Raw genomic sequence first — 17667 nt, 5'->3', positions numbered from 1 at the left:
TGGGCTACAGACCAGCCCATAACTCTGACAAACAGCCAGCTCCCATTGTTGTTACATAAATAAATAGCATTTCAGATGCTTGCAGCATTGCTCTGGAGAATCCTGTTTCCTGTAGGTTTCTTGCTAAGAGGCAAGAAATTGAGTTTTAGGTTTTAATACAGATTCCTGCAGGCAGCTGGGAAGTCTCTGCACATTTTAATATAGTGCCATAGCACAGCAGTGTCACTGGGTGTTCCCAGCAAGCCTGGTATGCCAAATGTATTTCTCAAAGTTGATCCAGTGATTTTAGTCCACCTGTTTCTCAGTCACATACAATTACATTCTCTAATCAAATGAAAGGAAGTACTACATGCCCAGATGTGTTTGTTATGGAGGAGCAAAGAACATATCCATTTTTAGGTCTGAGCACTGTCTTAGAAGCAAATGAAATTATCACCTGAGCAAAGTGCTTCCGTCTCCAGTTTCCCCCAAATCCAATTTGGCAGGTTTTCAATTAGATTTTGTAATGCAAATAACTGACATCAGTTCAGGAGAGATGAAGAACTTACAGAACAGCCTGTGGAATCAATGCCAGTTCTGCTCACATCTTCAGCCAGTGCAGAGGGACACGAGGATTTTCACCAGCTAAGATTATATTTCAGTAGATAGTAGCATACAGCTGGAGCACTAATGCACACACGCACAGTATGCTAACCCCTGTGTACCTATGCAGCTTTGAGATCCTAGTGCACTTGATCACGCACATTTAACATCTGTTTTCTGAGGTTCTTTGCTGCAGGGACCATCTTATCTGCAACACCTATAAAGGACCATCAGACAGGGCCTCTTGGTAGGGCTGGAACAAAAGCAAAAGCCACTTCTTGATTTAAGCAGCGCTTAAGCAGTTTCGAAATGTCACCAAATATGCAACACCATCACAGCTACCTCTAAATCTTCTCCGCTGTCCATATTGTGTCAACCATCCTTCTGTTCCACTTTGTAGAAAAATAATGTCCTATTCTTCTCAGAAGGGGATTAAGTTATAGAATTTATTTATTGTCCTGAGAAGTGTTAAGAGCTTATCAGTCCAACAGCCAGGCTGCATGACATTAAAGCCTTTTTTTTCAGTCAACAGCCCAACGGGCTCACAGATACAGTGCTCTGATAGCAAACAGAAGCAGCAGTGTTTCAGCCCCAGTAGTGGAATGGGACATGCCAGCACTGGAGACAGTCAGATTCCTGCACCTTCAGGCAGTGCTGGGTTTTGCCTCCTGTGCGGATCCCTCTGCAAAGGACAAAGGACTGCAGCACCAACTGCTGCCAAAATTCAGTGCTGAAATGACCATGTGATGGCTGTGATGCCTGTGGGGAAATACCCTGCGCTCCAGAGCTGAGCACCACAGACCACTGAGATGAGCTGGAGCTTTGGGCTGGGGACAGACACTTTTCTCTGCACCACAACAAAGAGCGAACCCCCACGGCGTGGGGTCAGCACAAGCAAGGCCTGGATTGCAAACTCTTACTTTGTTGTATGGAGAGAAGAATGGGGGCAGAAAAAGATTTAAAAAAAAGTTAGCTGAAGGCTTAACAGCCTATCCAGCTCCTCTGGCAGCTGCAAGGGTCTCCAATGAGCTCCTTGGTAGACATCCAGTAGTCTCAAAGAGAAGAAATAAATCATTTTCTGCTTTGGGAAACAATTGGAGAAAATCATACCCTTCGTCCCTATTGTTTGGCTTACGTGGATGAATGGGTGATTATTCTTTCTGTGCAATCAGCCAAAGCTTTTGCTTCCTCTCCATTGCATTTCCCAACTATTCTGAGTGCACTGCAATGTGTTGTTTTCCCTGTTGCTTTCTGATAGTCAAGAGCAGCCTAGGAAAGAGGCTTATTTAAAGAGTCTCTATGATGAAGGAAAAAATCCTTAAGAAAAGGGACAAAGCTCAGAGTGAAGGAGCAGTTTTGTGATCAGCACAGACCGTGGCAGAGATGCACATTAATGGTTTAAAAGCTCTGGTCAAGTCCTGGTTCAGGACTCCTACTGCCAAAGCAGAGTGCCATTATTTTGCAGCAAAGACTTTCCTACGAGCACCTCAATCCCGCTGCCATCTCCAGGCAAGAAAGCTCAGACCTCTACTGAACTCTCCTAATTTTCTTCAAAAACTAGCGCTAGCACAGAGGAGATTTATTCACACAAAGAAAATCTGTTAGATTTAGCCGTAAATTACTTCTCAGGGACCCCACACTGGCTCCATCCACTAAAACCCTTCAGCAGGATTCAAGTCACAGCTAGAAGACGCCAATTGAAATAGATAACTCAGCAGCCTGCCTTCATACTGCAGGAGTCTGTGAGCACGTTTCACTCTGTAGTGAGAGCAGGGAGCACCTGGGAGCAGCAGGAATGGCAAGACAAGTGCTTGCAGGAAAGGTCAGACCGTGCTGCAGCAGCGACATTTGGGCAGGATCTCCTGAAGCAGAAGCATTTGTTCAAAGCCTACAAACACTTCCAGCAAAAGGAGATTACATATGTAAATGCTGCAGGGAGGAATCAGAGGTCGCCCCACAGTTTATACAGGGAGCAGCAGAACTGAACTCACTCCAATTTTAAGAGACTTCAGACTTAAACTGAGAGTTTTCTCTGTAAAAGGGAGACCAGGAGGCCATGGGGCCTCTGTTCAATGAAAGAAAAGAATCCACCAGCTACCCAAATGGAGAAAACAGCAGTGATGTGCAGGGCTGCACCAGGATGGCAGATCCCTCTCCTTGCACCACGTGTCCCACTGGCTAGCTGCTCTGCTTACAGAACAATACATCTTATAACACAAAGAATCACTTGTAAGCTTTGGACAAAGTGCACACGAGTAGCTCTGGCTGTGACAACACCCAAAGAAGGGTCACTGTCCGTTTTATTCATGAGAATGAAAAATACTCTTGAGTGAAAAAAGTTTCCTAAGCTGCCTCACAGGACGTACCCCAAAGTGACTGCTCACAGCTACCGAATCTGCTGTTCTCCCATCCTTCCTGCAAGCTCATACGTGAGAAGCTCTCACTCAAAGTTACTCCAACAGAGCTGATGTGAGCAGGAGGCTGTTTGCCTCCTTCCCTCTGATGCTGTGTTGCAAAACAAAGTGTTTGGCTGTGCCCACCGATGGTACAACAGTCTATGGGGAATCCCACACAGTCTGGAATACCATGGGAACAGAGAGCAAGGCTAAAAATATGCCAGAGCCATCTGTTGGCTCTACAGTGATTTTCTGGGTGTTGTTCTGGAAACAAAGAGTTAAGGTGCTGAACCGTTCTCCTAAAACCACTGATTCACTCCCTTGCTAAAATAAACAGGGCTGCATTAACACCTTCTCCTCCTCTTCTACCAGAACTGAAACCACATCCTTCTGAAAAATAAGGTTGCTATCAAAAGCTGTGACAAGCTGAAATGAATTGTCTCGTCCATTAGCACATGTCAAATATAGCACAAAACAGTCTGATCTCAAGAGACGCAGGATGCAGTTGGTCATGTGGGTGCAGCAAGCTTTGCCTTTAAATGAGAAGGAAGACGTTTGGGTTGCAGCTGGCTTATCTACAAGTGATGCAGCATGGATTCATTATCAGAGAAAAATGTATTCTCCCTCTTCACAGCTTGTGGTGTGTGTGATCATCCCCATCAGAACATACAGGGAACTTCCATAGAACACTGGTTTTCATGGCCTCCAGTTGCGACACATCAGCCAAATGGGATCTGCTCCAAGAACAATTATCACCTATAAGTAAAACTGGTGAGAGAGGTGGGGCAAACAGCACCGCCTCCTGAGCCAACACTTTCTCAGTGCCTTCCTTGCTGACACATCTGCAGTCACACTTCAATTGAGGTGCAATCACAGGCGAAGAGCAGGCACAATAGAGTAGAAGGAGGCTGCAGAGGGAGGGGAGAACTGAGCAAGGCTGAGCTATCCCTGAAGGTCACAGCACGAACCTCACACACCCCCTGTGCCAGCTCCTCTCCTTTAAGAGAAAAAACAGCACCCAAAGCCAAAATGAAGCTGCAGATAATAGACCAAACCAGAATCTGAAGCTAATGCCACTGCCACAGGTACTCTCCAGGCTGTGCAAGAGTGATTTGAAGTGAGAACTTCTCACATATGGGCTGATGGATGGCAGAAGAGTCTGTAGATATTTTGGTCTTGTGCTTCCAGTGCCCGCTCAGTGTCGGCTGCTGCATCACAATAGGATGGACAAACGACAGGAGAAATATGCAAGATCAGAACAAGCCCCCTTTCTGTCAGCTGTATTCTGGCACTCTATCACAGACTCCCAATATATCACAGTATCACCCCATTTTGACAGCAGCATCCTTACAGTTTGGATCTCCAGCCTCAAAGACAGAAAGCAGGTGTTACACTTGTTATTTTCTCTTGACCGTGTGCTTCCACTGTTACTTTCTGTCCTCAGTGCATAAAACTACCCATACACATGCAGCCAGCACACACTGCTGTGTTTCACACCAAACTTTCAAACAGGAGAGATACAGAGCCAGCACAGGGCTGCCCCACAAGGCACAACTGGGGCATCCTCAGGGCTCAGCACACTCTCCCAAAATCACTTTTGAACCCAGCTGTTAAGAGGAAGCACGCTTGGCCTTTGGCATGCCCACAGATAGAGAGGATGAAATCTAGGTCATGAGATCTGATCTCAAATGCAAAAGCCTGAGCAGCAGTCCTGAAATTAAACTTGAATGAAAGAAATTTCACAGCACATTAATGCTTTGACAGGAATCCCAGGAGGAACGAGTATTGGATGAATCCGGCACAGGGAGAAACCCGTTAGTTAAGATGACAAACATCAAGCAGAAAGGTATGATTAAAGGAACAATATTCCACTTAGTTGAAGAGAAAGATACTTAACCTTCCTGAAAAGTGTGGCTAAGAGGAAGTATCCTTCCCCAGCAAAACAGAGGAGGAACGTGCAGCAAGTACCACCCGATGGGGGGATAATTACTAAGTATGAAATGAGGCTGACAGGTCTGCTCAGCAGCTGACTGTGCTGACGTCAAGACAAGGGAAGCACAGCTGAGCAGGCAGCGGTGGAGCACAGAGCTAGGACTGCTAATGCCCAGAGGATAACATTGAGCAATGCAATAGCTCAGAAGCCCCCACATTCTTCCCTCTCCCACCTCACGAGCCATTCCCCCATACAGGAATGCATCATTAAAATGGCAAAGGAGCAAGTACTCACCGTATAAAAATGACACCCATCTACACTATCCTTTGATGTATGCTGAGAAAGACATTAGAAGGAATAATTAGCCAGAATTTTTGTGTAGATGAAATGCAAAAACCCTGTGTGCATATAAAATACATATTCTTCTCAGCCTTAGAAGCTGTACAGTGGAGCTCCACATTACAGTACATCCTATTAGCAGGTATAGCAGCAGGTACAGACTGCTGCCTCTCAAGGTTTCTCATCCTGCAGTTCAAACCTAACATAGCACCACTAAGATTTGGTCTGATAGTTCATTTTATGCTTGGATACTCCACACTTAGACAGCGAAGGGAATCCATGGCAGCCACATCTAGGCCTGAGTTGCAGGCCAGCTCCTCAGATGGACCAGACAATCTGTCACTGCTCGAATAAATTATCTGCTTGAAGAAGAATATAATGCAATGCTATTCTCAAAAACCACATACTCTGCTGACCTTTCATGACAGTTTATGCTGTGTGCACGGACTGCTCATTCATGGCATTTTGCAAACATAGCTGCGGCATTTACTGCCCCAGGGTCTTCCTCCTTCAAAACCACAGCAACACCAGCAACTTCTTCCAGGAGAGACAGCAGCACGGAGCACTGCTTGGACCATAATGCCAGGAAGCTGTGCTGGAAGGAAGGTGAGACTGAAGCTTTGAGAGCAGCAAGGGAGTGGGTGTGGGTATTTGGAGGGATGGCAGTACCCCCACTCGTTTCTATACAGCAGCAACAGAAAACAAGTCCTTCCAGAACCAGACTCTGGTCACAAGCTTCAGTTTTGAGAACCTCTTTCTCTCTCCTGACTATCCATCTAGGAGGCTTTATCTTTAACAACATCAGATGCCTGAAGGTGTGTGTTATGTTTTCTAGCTGGTTTTCCATCCATTTATAATGCTTTTTTTTGCAGTGATGAACAGTCCCTCAAGATCTCATGCATACTGTTGTCCTCACTAAGGCAGAATTCTTGCAATGCATTGAAAACACCCCATGACAAGGATGGGAAGACTGCTCCTGTCTAGAAAGCCATGGCTTACCCCGGGTAGGAGCTGCTGACCCTGATCCAGTGTGAGCATAACTGGTATAAAGGGAATTCCGCCCAGATAAAGAGCTGAATGCTGATCTCCTAGGGAAAGCCAACTTAGGCTGCTGGAGTACATTAAAGGAGGCCAAATGTTTAGTAAATCCTCTATTAAGAAAGAAGGGCAAGTAATTAGTAAGGCTAATTCTATGCTGAAGTGATCTGGATGCACACTCACACTCACTCATCCCAGCACCTCCTTCCATACAAAAACAAGTGTCTGTTATTGAAGGAGTAGCTCAGCTCTCAGGAGAGCTGTGTTAAATTACCAGCTCTGTCACAGAACCAATGTTTTGATTATGGGCATGAGCTGGAACAACACTACAGTACTGTACTACGGTGGGGAACTAGCACGTATCACAGACGTACAAAAAGAAGCAAATGCCTTGTGCAGTCTTACATAAAACTCACTAGAAAAACCAAGACTGGCTGGTTTGAAACTATCTGGCCTGCACTCTCATTTACTGCAACACAGCTCTCACGAGTGATATTCAGAGATGGAGATTCCAAAAATAACCGCTGCAGGGAAAGAGGAGAGGAATGGAGAAGAAATTGGTTCTTTGCCCCAGCCAATAGATTGGACAGCAGCTCACAGCTCCCAGGGAACTCTCTGTTCCAGTTCTGCTCTGCTAGCAACCCTGCGCTCCCTAATGGCTCAGTGGCAGATCATTTCTGGAAACCCAACATGACCTAAATATGTGCAGAAGACATGCAAGAAGGGAGTTCGGGTCTGTCTGAGGACAGACAAATCAGCCAAAACAGAGCTCAGATGCAAGACAAAAGCTAGTTGTCAGTGAATCGATGCAGGACATCACCTGTCATTAAGACAAATATATGTAGCTGCTAAATCAGTAACAGGAATGCAGTTTCCAGTCTACTTAGCTAGACATAAGCTTGCATTTCATACCAGCTGCTAAGCTGATAGATACCTGCAGCCAACACAGCCCAGTGATAATGATACCATACATCAGCTACTGCTAGTCTTCAGAAACGTACGCACTAAACAATGTTGAGATAAAGCACTGATTAAATAAGAGGAAGCAAATTCTGCTTAGCTTTGTTTTGTGTTGTTGTTTTTTTACTTCATTCCATAAGCAGAATGAACTGAACTTGAGACGTGCCAAAAGAAGACAGGAAACATGTCCTGGGAGTCAGCACATAGCATGCAGCCTGCGCCTTTGAGCTCTGACAGCAGCACCAGCAAATCCTGTGCAAATAACTCACCAGTACAGATCTGAAATGAGGAAAAAGACTTTCAGCATGGGTCACGGTGAAGCCGAGCACAAACAACCAGCACTCACTGCCCTCTCCTTCAGCCCAGCTCCTTACAGCCCACAGCAGCTGGGCAGGGAGCTTGGGCACAGCTTGCACACAACTCTCCGTACCTGAATCACTGGAGCAAGCCAGAGACCTGCTATTATTTTAAATGGTGCCTATTAATCAACTCTTGTTTCTTCAGCGTGTTACATAACTGCTTTGGGAACAGAGCTCCCCAGTTTTTAGCATAAACCGGTGCAGCTCCTTTTACTCTAATAGAAACACTATAGGCCCTGTTCCAATCTCAGAGTGACATCAATCAGAATTTCATTACAGCTCAGACAGTTACACCAATGCTAGAGTAATGGAGAACAGTTACACCTTGAAGGACAAAGCTAAGTGCTAAAATGCTCAACAGAATTTGTTCATCCAATAACACGAACAGAGAAACCCTGATTTTTTTTTCCCTGTGTGGTTTCCCATTGGGCCGCTGAAGCCTGTTTTCCTTTATTTGTACTTCCAGCATTCCCAAGAGTATCAGAGAACAGACATTCACTCTGTTGTTACCCCTTATGCCAATAAAAAAAGAACATGAAGCCTTTGGGATTTTCAGCAGTGAAGACAAAAGGTGGCCGGCCTCAGGAAAAGACACGGCCAGAATCCTGAGAGATATAGGGAGCTCAGCCAGACCGCTGCCAGATACAGACACAGCTCCTTCACATCGTGCACCCTCATGCTGACTAACGCATCGCTGCAACACACTGTCAAAATATGTTGACAGACCTTCAAGTAGTGATAGGAACCTATTTTATTGCTAATCCTCTGACTGTAATCCCACCAATGGAATTGCATTTGTCCTTTTGCTCCCGATATACAGATTATCCAGTGTGCAGATAAGGATACTGTGTAGATGGCTAAACATTTATTTAGGTCTTGGTAAACAATGCTGTTGATACTTTAGAATTGCGGGGTCTGAGCACCCTTTGAAATCACACTCATGCAAAGCAGATCCCCAGGAGTGCAGAGCTCTGATAGAATCGCATGGATGAATCCTGTTGGTTCTCTAGCTGAAGGTACTCCGAGGAGCTCTGGCTTTCAGACCAGGAACAACTGTGCTGTTTAAAGGGGCTCCGGGAACAAGAGCAGGCAGATGGGAGAAGACATCACACTGCTTACACTGGAGCTCCACTGGTTTTGCTGACAATCACAGAGCTGCTCCCTTTGCCTGCAGTCCAACAGACTCATCATCTGACATGGGCGAAGCTTTTCTTTGGTCAAGAGATCAATTTTATTTCTGACATCCTGCCATTAGTGGGCAGTGGACAAATTACTGCATTACAGTTCTTGGGGGGCATTTTTCTCTCAGATTAAACCTACCTAACCTGAATCACCCCCATCACTGCAGCATTTTGATAGACACTAGTTTTGGGGTTTTTTTGGTCTTTCTTTTTTTAATAAAACCTGTGCTAATAGGAAGAGCATCCTTCTCCTGCCTAAAATGCTGGGATATAAAATACAGCTGTGATACCACCATCATGTTCCTTTTCTTACTTAGATTCTTGCAGCTTGTCTTTAGCACAGAGAGGGAATAGGACGTATTTTTAGGACACTGGATATGAAAGATTTAACAGCAGAAAGGAATATGACAACTGGAAAGACTGCTGTCCCTGAATCAGCCCTGCCCAGGGCCTCAAAATGGTGCTGTAGGCAGCAAAAGAAAGAGAGGCTGACAGTAGAATGGAAAATAGACCCGAGAGAAAACAAAACATGAAGAAAAAGATAAGCAAAATGGTTAGAATATGTTTTTCATTATGCATGAGCATGTATAATGCTAATTAGCAGCTTTCATTACACATTAGCATGCGTAACAGCAGCACAGACATAAGTAAGATTGCTCGGTGTCTTAGGTCTCTGCCCTTTAAGTCTGCAAGGTTTCACTATGGCAGTGGTTCAGACAGTGTATATGCTTGGATGAGACAGCAAAGATTCCCTGCATGTGTTTTCCTTTTTCTTGGTTATTTTGATTAAAATGATTGCTCCTGGCTGTGAAGAGCACAGCTCTCAGGGAACTGGGAAGCATATGCAAAGTTCATCTTGGGTGTGATGTATTCAAGCACCTTTTCTGCACCTGGGTTATTTTGAAAGGTCAGATATAATTGTGAGCTGTAAATGAAGCAGACTGATATCAGAGATCTTCTCTAGTATATTATTTTGTGGTATGTGCGTGCAGGATTTCTCACTGCTGCCTGCAACTAAGGCAAATCTCAGAGATACGTACTAAAGTGGAAGAGTGATGTATTTTTCCTTCCCCCCTCCCCAATGAAAACACACCACAGTTATTCCCACCTTTCACTTGAATTTATCTGATTTACATATTTCCACGTTCTGTGCCAAATAAGTAGTCAATGGCTTGTGGCTACCACTGGGCTATTGGCAGCTGGAGCTCCCAGTTTATCACTGCCAACAAGCAGATAGTGTTCACCTCCAGACCAAGCAGCTTGTTAGAGTATGCTGCATTATCATTATGCTGCATTATCATTTAGCCTGGCAGCATTATCTCAAAACCCTGACTCAGACCTGCCTTGAAGACACACTGTGTCACACCTTGACTCGCAAGTTAACTTCCCTCCCTGGCCTGCTGTGCTATTCTGAAGCACACCTTGCAGGACAGCCAAGCAGTCCAATCCCAGCTCAGCACAGCTGCAGGGTATGTGCTGCTTTCTGCTCCCAGTTGCCCAGTAGGACAATTTTCTGAAGCAGGCCACAGACAGCCCTGCTGAAGTCAGGGCACTGATGCTCAAAGCCAAGCATGCACTTAAATGCCAGATCAGAAGCTTGCAGATTCAAATCCTCTGTCATCCCAAGTTTCTGGCTCTCTGCTTGCTGTCAAGAACTCTGCCAGGGTGCTGTACAGACCCTATTTGATTAAAGGCTTGCACAGTGCTGCCAAATCCTTTTCCCTTATCCAGCTACCTTGAACTTAAATTTTCAAATTAATTCCACAGAAAATTTTGGCAAGAAATCCCTACCGCAAGCAAAAATAAGCTAACAAACATTAAACACTTTGCAGCTGCTATGTTCTTAACTTGGCTCCTAGGCCAGTAGTTAGCAAGTGTATGGCACCACTGCATTGCTACTAGCAGCACCAAAGAGAAAAAGGAGGGATCAAGCAGTACTGCTGCCTGCCGCTCCAAGACATTCTCCTTCCTAACCACACTGCTGAGCAAGTGGCAGGCTGCAGGAATCCAAGCCTCCATTTTAGGTCTCCTGCAGCGGCAGATCCTGAATATTCATGACCTATTAAACGCTTTGGAAGTGTAAAAGCATCACACAAGCAAGCAAACTGATTTAGTCACACAGCCATCGCGCTCACGTACAGCCTCTGATCCACGCTCACCTTATCTGCTATGTAGTGACCCACTTGGAGGAGATCTTTACAGGAATCCTATCTTCTCCTTAACAAGGGTCTGTGCAGTTACAAGCAGCAGACACCGTGGAAACATCAGCTAGAGGGGACAAGCACTCCCCCACTCCTCACGGAGCAGTGGAAGGCACAAGGTTATACAGCAATTGGTACAGAGTCTGCACAGAGCCTGGAATCCTGACCTACAAAAACTACGCTCCCATAAAATACATTTGATTCCTTGGGTCAAAATGCCCAACTCCCACCGACGCTGCTTGCTGTCCCTTAATGACAGTAGCATGTCTCTTCCTACATCCCTTTTCCACTCATTAGCAGCCCACCTCCCTTAGGAGCATGCTGCTGCCTTTATCTCTCTTCCGAAGCAGACTCTATTGTATTTTGACACAATACCACACATGCAAGAGCCTCCTAATGACAGCCCTACTTTTCGCAGTAGCTAACAGCACTGAGAAATGCAGCCCTCGTGCCTCAACTGGAGGATTCTGCACTACAGAATACGCTGTTACATTTCACTTTCTGAACTGCTATTAGCTACTCATCTTAACACACACATCATATGGTTTAATTAGGTCAAATATGTTCAGCTGATCCTATAATCACTTACTACAAAGACAGTGAAATCACCAATATTTGGGAACGGTTTCTCAAATCTATTAATACCACCCAAACATATGGATAAAGCTGTTTGTATCTGCTCGTTTGTTTGGGTTTTTTTAACCATAACAACAGAATGTCACTGGAAAAGAATATCCCCATATTCCAGAAGCCATCTGGACCCCATGGGGGAGGACTGGTTCATCAGGACCACATCAGAATGTCTTAAATGAGGGCTGGGAAGGGGTGGATCAGCCCCAAGGGCAGCCCTGAGCCGAGGGCAAAAGGAGAAGTGTGGTAATGCAGGTGTAACACTTGAGAAGATTTGAGCATCCCAATGCAGATACTTTAAAAGCAGGGACCATTCTGAAGAAAGAAACTGAGTTGGTTGATACCTCTTGTTCCTCCAAGCCAACAGTACATCGGCTGCAGAGCAGTCCCACCACCTACACCTCTGATTTCAGGCAACCTAATGGACTCGACTGTTTCTAAGCTTTCCACTGAATGAAGAAACAATCCAAAACTGCAATGCTAACCCCAGAGTGAACACCACAGCAGCTCTGCACTGCAAACAGCACAGCGTACTTCTTACAAGCCCATGTGTTGTGCAGCCACTGTCCCTCCTACAGCCTGTTTTGCCCCACAGGTCATTCTGGTCACTCCCTCTGGAGCACAACACACCACGATGCTGCACAGAATGCAGGGCTTAGGAAAGAGCCCTTCTGGCTTTGGTTTCAGCTGTGCACAGAATGTGAAGGCAACACTCGTGGTCATAAGGAACCATTCTCCTTCTCTCAAAGGGAGGCCCTCTAGTTGAGATGTACTACAGATTGCTTTGTTTACACTGGCAGTGCTGCTGTAAAACCACGTGTCTCATTACCAGAGATGAGCCTGATGCTTCCTTGACCATTCAGCTCCTTACGGCAGCCCCACGAGGAGCCCCGTGTGCAGCCAGCTGCCATACAGCTGCCTCAGCCTGAGACACAGCACTGCAGACCTGGATTACTGTCAGAACTCCATTCCCAGCTCCTGAGCAGGCAGCCCGTCTCAGTTCAGCTGTATTACAAAGCCACACTCTGGGACTGCAAAACGTTTGTAGATAAAATGAACAGGAAATGATATTGTAAACTACACAATAAAAAATAAAACAAATCACATTTATGTATCCAAACATGATAAGGCAAACGATTTCTTCCCTGCTATGTTGCTATAAAAGCATTGCTGCTATGCACGAGTAAATTGTGCAGAATTGCAGGTAACAGTTCAGGGAGCACCAAACACCATCCCGTGTTGGGGATCACCCCCAGGGCTGTATGGCACTGCATGTTACCCCTCCTTACAGCAATTGCATATAACTCCAAAGCTTAATTGTGTTACAGGAAGAAAATCAGTGTGTGTTAGAAACCCCAAACATCCCTTGGATGTGCAGGAGTAAATTTCTAGAGAACTGGCAGACGTGTTGCAGACAAAGCATAGCAATTTTACAGCTCAGCAGCGTGCAGTGAATGAGGTGCGGGGAGGAGGATGGAGGAAGCAAATACCTTTGAAATGCAAACCTATTACATAACAAATTAAACTCCTGAGTGCACAGCAAACCTACATCTTCCTCTTCATAACAGCGCTTATGAAGACGTTCGATTAACAGCAAGTGCTAAGCAAGCCCTGGGTCAGCTGCTTGCAAATCCATGCTCAGTGCACACCAAAAGGCTGCTTTAAACACATTGCTCCGAGAGTTTGCGTTAACAAAGCTACAGCAATCCATAAGCCAAATACCCTACTGCTCTGTTCCATAGCTACACGTTTTCCAAGTAATTCAAAACGATATGAAGTATCTGGGTCATTAGAAAACAGATTTTTAAGGAGTCTGTATATGGCAGCTTTGCTGTTATTCAGAGAACGCTGCCACACAGGAGAGCTCGCTGCATCCTGGGACATCTAGGCAATAATTACTTCCAGGAATAGCAGAGAAGAAAAGTCATAACTCTGTTGTGCCTTCGCTCAGAGAAGGGCAGTACCGCTCTGTAACGCTTCCATTTTAATGTCTCGGTGCCAAAGCCTTTTTTCTCATGGATGTGGGCTGTGCTCAGGGAAGGGCTCTGCCAAGTGTCCCTGGGCAAGTCAGAATGGAGCACATCTGTAAGGACTGTCAGTGCAAACTCAGCCAGCAGCCACTGCCTGCTACCTGGGCACCACGCAAGGCTGATTGCTCCACTGTCAGCCCAGGACAGTGATACTCATCAAATGGAAGCAACTAAACATGGCAGCTGAGCTCTCCTTATTTCAATAGCTTCTTCTGACCAACAAGTTTCATCTGTCCACACAAAATATCAACTTGTTTTCAGCTGCTTCTCTTCTACACTCCTAGAGAACCACTGACTTCAAGTCAATTACTGTCCAGTCACCAGAATAATTGATTTTGGCTAACAGACTTTACGAGCTGCTCAGCTCCCCTCTCAAGTCAATAAGCATTTGCTGATCTCACCACGTCTCAGCATCCGTACAGTTTGCACACCTCCAAAGACGACTCCAACCCTCAAATAGAAATACTCCACAGTTCCAGCATGTTTCACTTGTTGCAGAAAACTGAATGTAGAGCTTAAATAGAGTCTGGCGTAACGAAACCTCAGCTGGCACTACCCTGAAATACACATTCACACAAACCCACTGCCAGAACCGGGGCTGGCTGAACGCATCACCCACAGCGCGCCCAGACACTCAGCTGTGAGTGCCACTGTCTGCCCAGGGAAAGGGAAGCAGATGGCAAGAGACTCCTGGCATTTTCCAATGTTATGTGAAGTGTTTCTTCAACTTGCGCACACGCCACCCAGCCACACCGCTTTGCAAACAGCCCCGCACTTCTTTCTGCAGATCCTTCCACAAACAGACCGTTCATCAGGAAAGCAAGGCCCGAGCCTGGTATTTTTAAGCCCTGAACCAAAATGTCTCACACTCCGAGTTTCTGTTGTCAGGAGAGAGAAAGAAACACCTCTGAGGGATGAATTTCATCCTTGGGACCTCGGTGTCCAACCGCTCATTAATGACCACAGAGGAGTTGGGTCCCTACAGTCAGATGAGAAGAACAGAGACCAGAACAGTTAACTGAACTGCTGACAAGAGTGAGAGGTTTCACAGCTGTCTGTATAAGCAAGCAGGGCTGAACAGCTGTGCTGGTAACGTGCTGATAGCACAGGCACCACAGAGATGATTTTGCTCGTGGCCAGATTAACATGGCCTTAGTCATTTCTTGATCCAATTGAAACACATGCTGTGTAGGTCATGGATTTACTTCTATTCCATGCTCGTATGGGATCAGCTGAAGGCCAGTGCTGTGCCTGCAGACACCAGGACTGAGTCCTGGACATGTGGGATGGCCACAGCTCTGCACCCCACAGCAAGAGCAGGAAAACAGGCAGAACCCCTTAGTGCTAAAAAGCAGTAACAGCAACAAAATGCTGCAGCATGAAAGCAAACTTGCTAGGAGTGCTTCTGTAGCTGAAGCACTTTGCCTGAACAGCTGCTCGGGTGCAAACACTGCTGTGCTGGGATGGACTCTGCTGGGATGGACTCAGTGACTGCAGGCAGCACAAGGATGCATTCTTTTGACTGAGCAGGTATGAGTCGCTTTGCTTGAACAGAAAGTCACCGCCTTGCTGTAACGTTTTGCCTTAGGGCAGCTTTCAGAGAGCTGTAGAACTTTCAGGAATAATAAGTTTCAGCATGTAGACTGCACACACATCCAGGATAAGAAGTAAAAAGAGCGTGGAAAGAAGAAAAGACAGAACAGGTTAAACGCCACGAGCTGCAGTGAAGCAGGCATTGAGATGTATGGGCTGCAGACTTTGGAGGGTTTGGGAAGTTAGAGATACAGAAATGGAAAGATTTCTTTTTGAACATGAAAGGAACCAAGGTGGGCTGTGCCCAGAAGTGCAGCATCTTCAAACGCACAGCTGACTTTCAGGGGCAGTACATACATCCTGTGTGCTAAAGCAAGGCGCGCTCCAGCTGTGTCCCTTTAGGCTACGCAGCCTCCCCTGCGAGATGCCATCACTGACAACTGATGCTTTTCTACTGCCATCTCTGTTGAGATTACCAGTTTCACTCTTTGTTTCATTTAAACATTCCCCACCCAATACGCTCCAGTTCACCCCAGGACCACCGCCTGAGTCCTCCTTCACGTCATGCCAAACCTGCTTGCCTCTCACAACCTCACACATCTACTTCCAAGACCAAAACGGCTTGTTACAATCCAAGCTGTTCGGTGACCGACCTTCCCCGTGTTGTGAGAGCCAGCGAACCGCCTCCAAATTAACACAGCAGCAGAAGGGGCAATTCTAACGCAACACACCCGGCAACAAGGGCTTAGAGACGGTTCTAGTTTATGTCAAAGCGCACAACTTACATATAAACCCAGCGATCACGGCTCTCTGCTGTTACTCTCCCCACCCCCTATTCTTTCGGTGGATAAAACAAGAAACTACGGCTTTGCATTCAGCAGCCGTTGAACGGTGGCTGTTAAGCAATAAACCGCTGCTCTCCTGCCCCGCGTTCCGCCACCAGCCGAGCGCCCAACCCGAGCGGGGAAGCAGCGGCCGCTCAGCGCGGCGTCCCGAGGGGTCTCTTAGGGAAAGCGGCTACAGCCCCTCATTGCAGACTGGGAACCGAACCCGAGGCGTGTCGGCTCCACGGGGCGGCTTTATCAAACCTGCCGAGCCCGGGCGGGAAATGCAGAGCTGCGCCCGGGATGCGGCGGCTCCGGACGGGGGCTGTGGGGCTCGGAGGGACCGGGGGGCTCCGGCACCCCTGGGAGGGGGCCCTGCCCGGCCCTGCCCCGCGAGGAGGCGGCTCCGGGACCCGCTGAGGGGCGGAGCGGCTCCGGGCGGCCCCGAGCAGCGGGCTGGGACTCGCAGGGGGTCGGGGAGGGCCGAGCCGCCCCGGGCCGCACCGAGGGGCGGCAGGGAACGGTTCGCAGCGCAGGTGGCCCCGCTCACCTCATCTCCTTGGCCGAACTGCAGCCCCAGGGCCACGAAGTGCTCCACCCGGATGAAGCCGTCCGCGTCCTCGTCGCACACGTCGAAAACCTCCTTGAGCTTCCGCAGGAACCGCAGCAGGCCGGCCGGCTCCATCGCGGCCGTTAGCTGGAGGCCGGCGGCGCGGCCGCAGCAGCCATCACTGCCCGCGCCTTCAGCCGGCGCGTGACATCAGCTCCGAGGAGCGGGGCGGGAGGGGACGGAGAGAGCGGGAGAAGAGAAGGGAGGGAAGGAAGGAGGAGAGCCGGGCAGGAACGAGAGCTCCGGGCGGAGGGAGGGAGCGAGGGAAGGGAGAACAATAGGGCAGAGCCCGGGGATGGAGAGGGAGGGGCGCCGACGGGCGGGCGGCCGCCAGGGGGCGCTGAGGGACGAGCGGCGGGGCGGCAGGTGCGCGCCGGGAGCGAGCGGGGGCTGCGGGAGCGCGCGCCTGAGGGAGCGGGGCGGAAACGGAGCGGGGTGAGCGAGCGGAGCAGGAACTGGGGGCTGCAGGGGAACCTCCAGCGAGGGCAGCAGGGTGGTACAACCGGCCGCCCGTCCATCAGTATCGCTTCCACTTATTGAGTAAAGCAGCGTCAGAATGAGCGTTCAAGGGTTGCGTTCCCCACGGCTGGTGACACGGCCTGCGGTCGCTGCTGTGTGCCGGAGCGGTGACAGCTCGAGCCCGGAGCTCCCCGCAGCACGTCTCGCATCGCCCCGTACCATGAACCAAACCCAGCTTCCACCGCCAGCTGTAGCTCTGATGAGCAAGGTGCTAATGCACTCGGTGACATCCTCTATTTAAGCGCCATAAGTAACAGCATAAACTAGCTGATTTCTACTCTTGTGCTGCCTGAATGCTTAGCTAAGGAACTTTCCTCCCTCGTTAGCTGTCCCTATCAGGTGGCGGTTTTGCTCCATCCCGGCAGCGCATCGCCCCGCTATGAGCTCCCAGCCGCAGGTCCGCTCGCGCCCCCCAGCGGTCAGACCCTGCGCTGCAGCTTTGGCCGCTGCCGGCCGGTTTTAACTGCGGTTGGTAAGAAAAACCGGACCGTATCCAGAACAGAACCAACACGCTGCCTTCGTACTGCAGCAT

General features: G+C 48.0%; 1 protein-coding gene across 2 annotated transcripts in view; it reads right to left on the bottom strand.

Annotated features, from left to right (window-relative positions):
- RAB11FIP4 (RAB11 family interacting protein 4) overlaps positions 1–16870 on the bottom strand; it is a 71935-nt gene extending 55065 nt beyond the window's left edge. Inside the window, exon 1 of one of the 2 annotated variants that reach the window (XM_072351655.1) lies at positions 16557–16870. In XM_072351655.1, the coding sequence (XP_072207756.1) occupies positions 16557–16691 (135 nt within the window). In that variant the 5' untranslated portion in view covers positions 16692–16870. The remainder of the gene's footprint in view (positions 1–16556) is intronic. The other variant, XM_072351656.1, reaches the window with a different exon arrangement.
- Between the last annotated feature and the right edge of the window lie 797 nt (positions 16871–17667).

The sequence above is a fragment of the Excalfactoria chinensis genome, chromosome 17, assembly GCF_039878825.1.
Source record: "Excalfactoria chinensis isolate bCotChi1 chromosome 17, bCotChi1.hap2, whole genome shotgun sequence".
In the NCBI taxonomy this organism is placed as follows: Eukaryota; Metazoa; Chordata; class Aves; order Galliformes; family Phasianidae; genus Excalfactoria; species Excalfactoria chinensis.
This window is presented reverse-complemented; position numbering and strand designations above follow the sequence as displayed.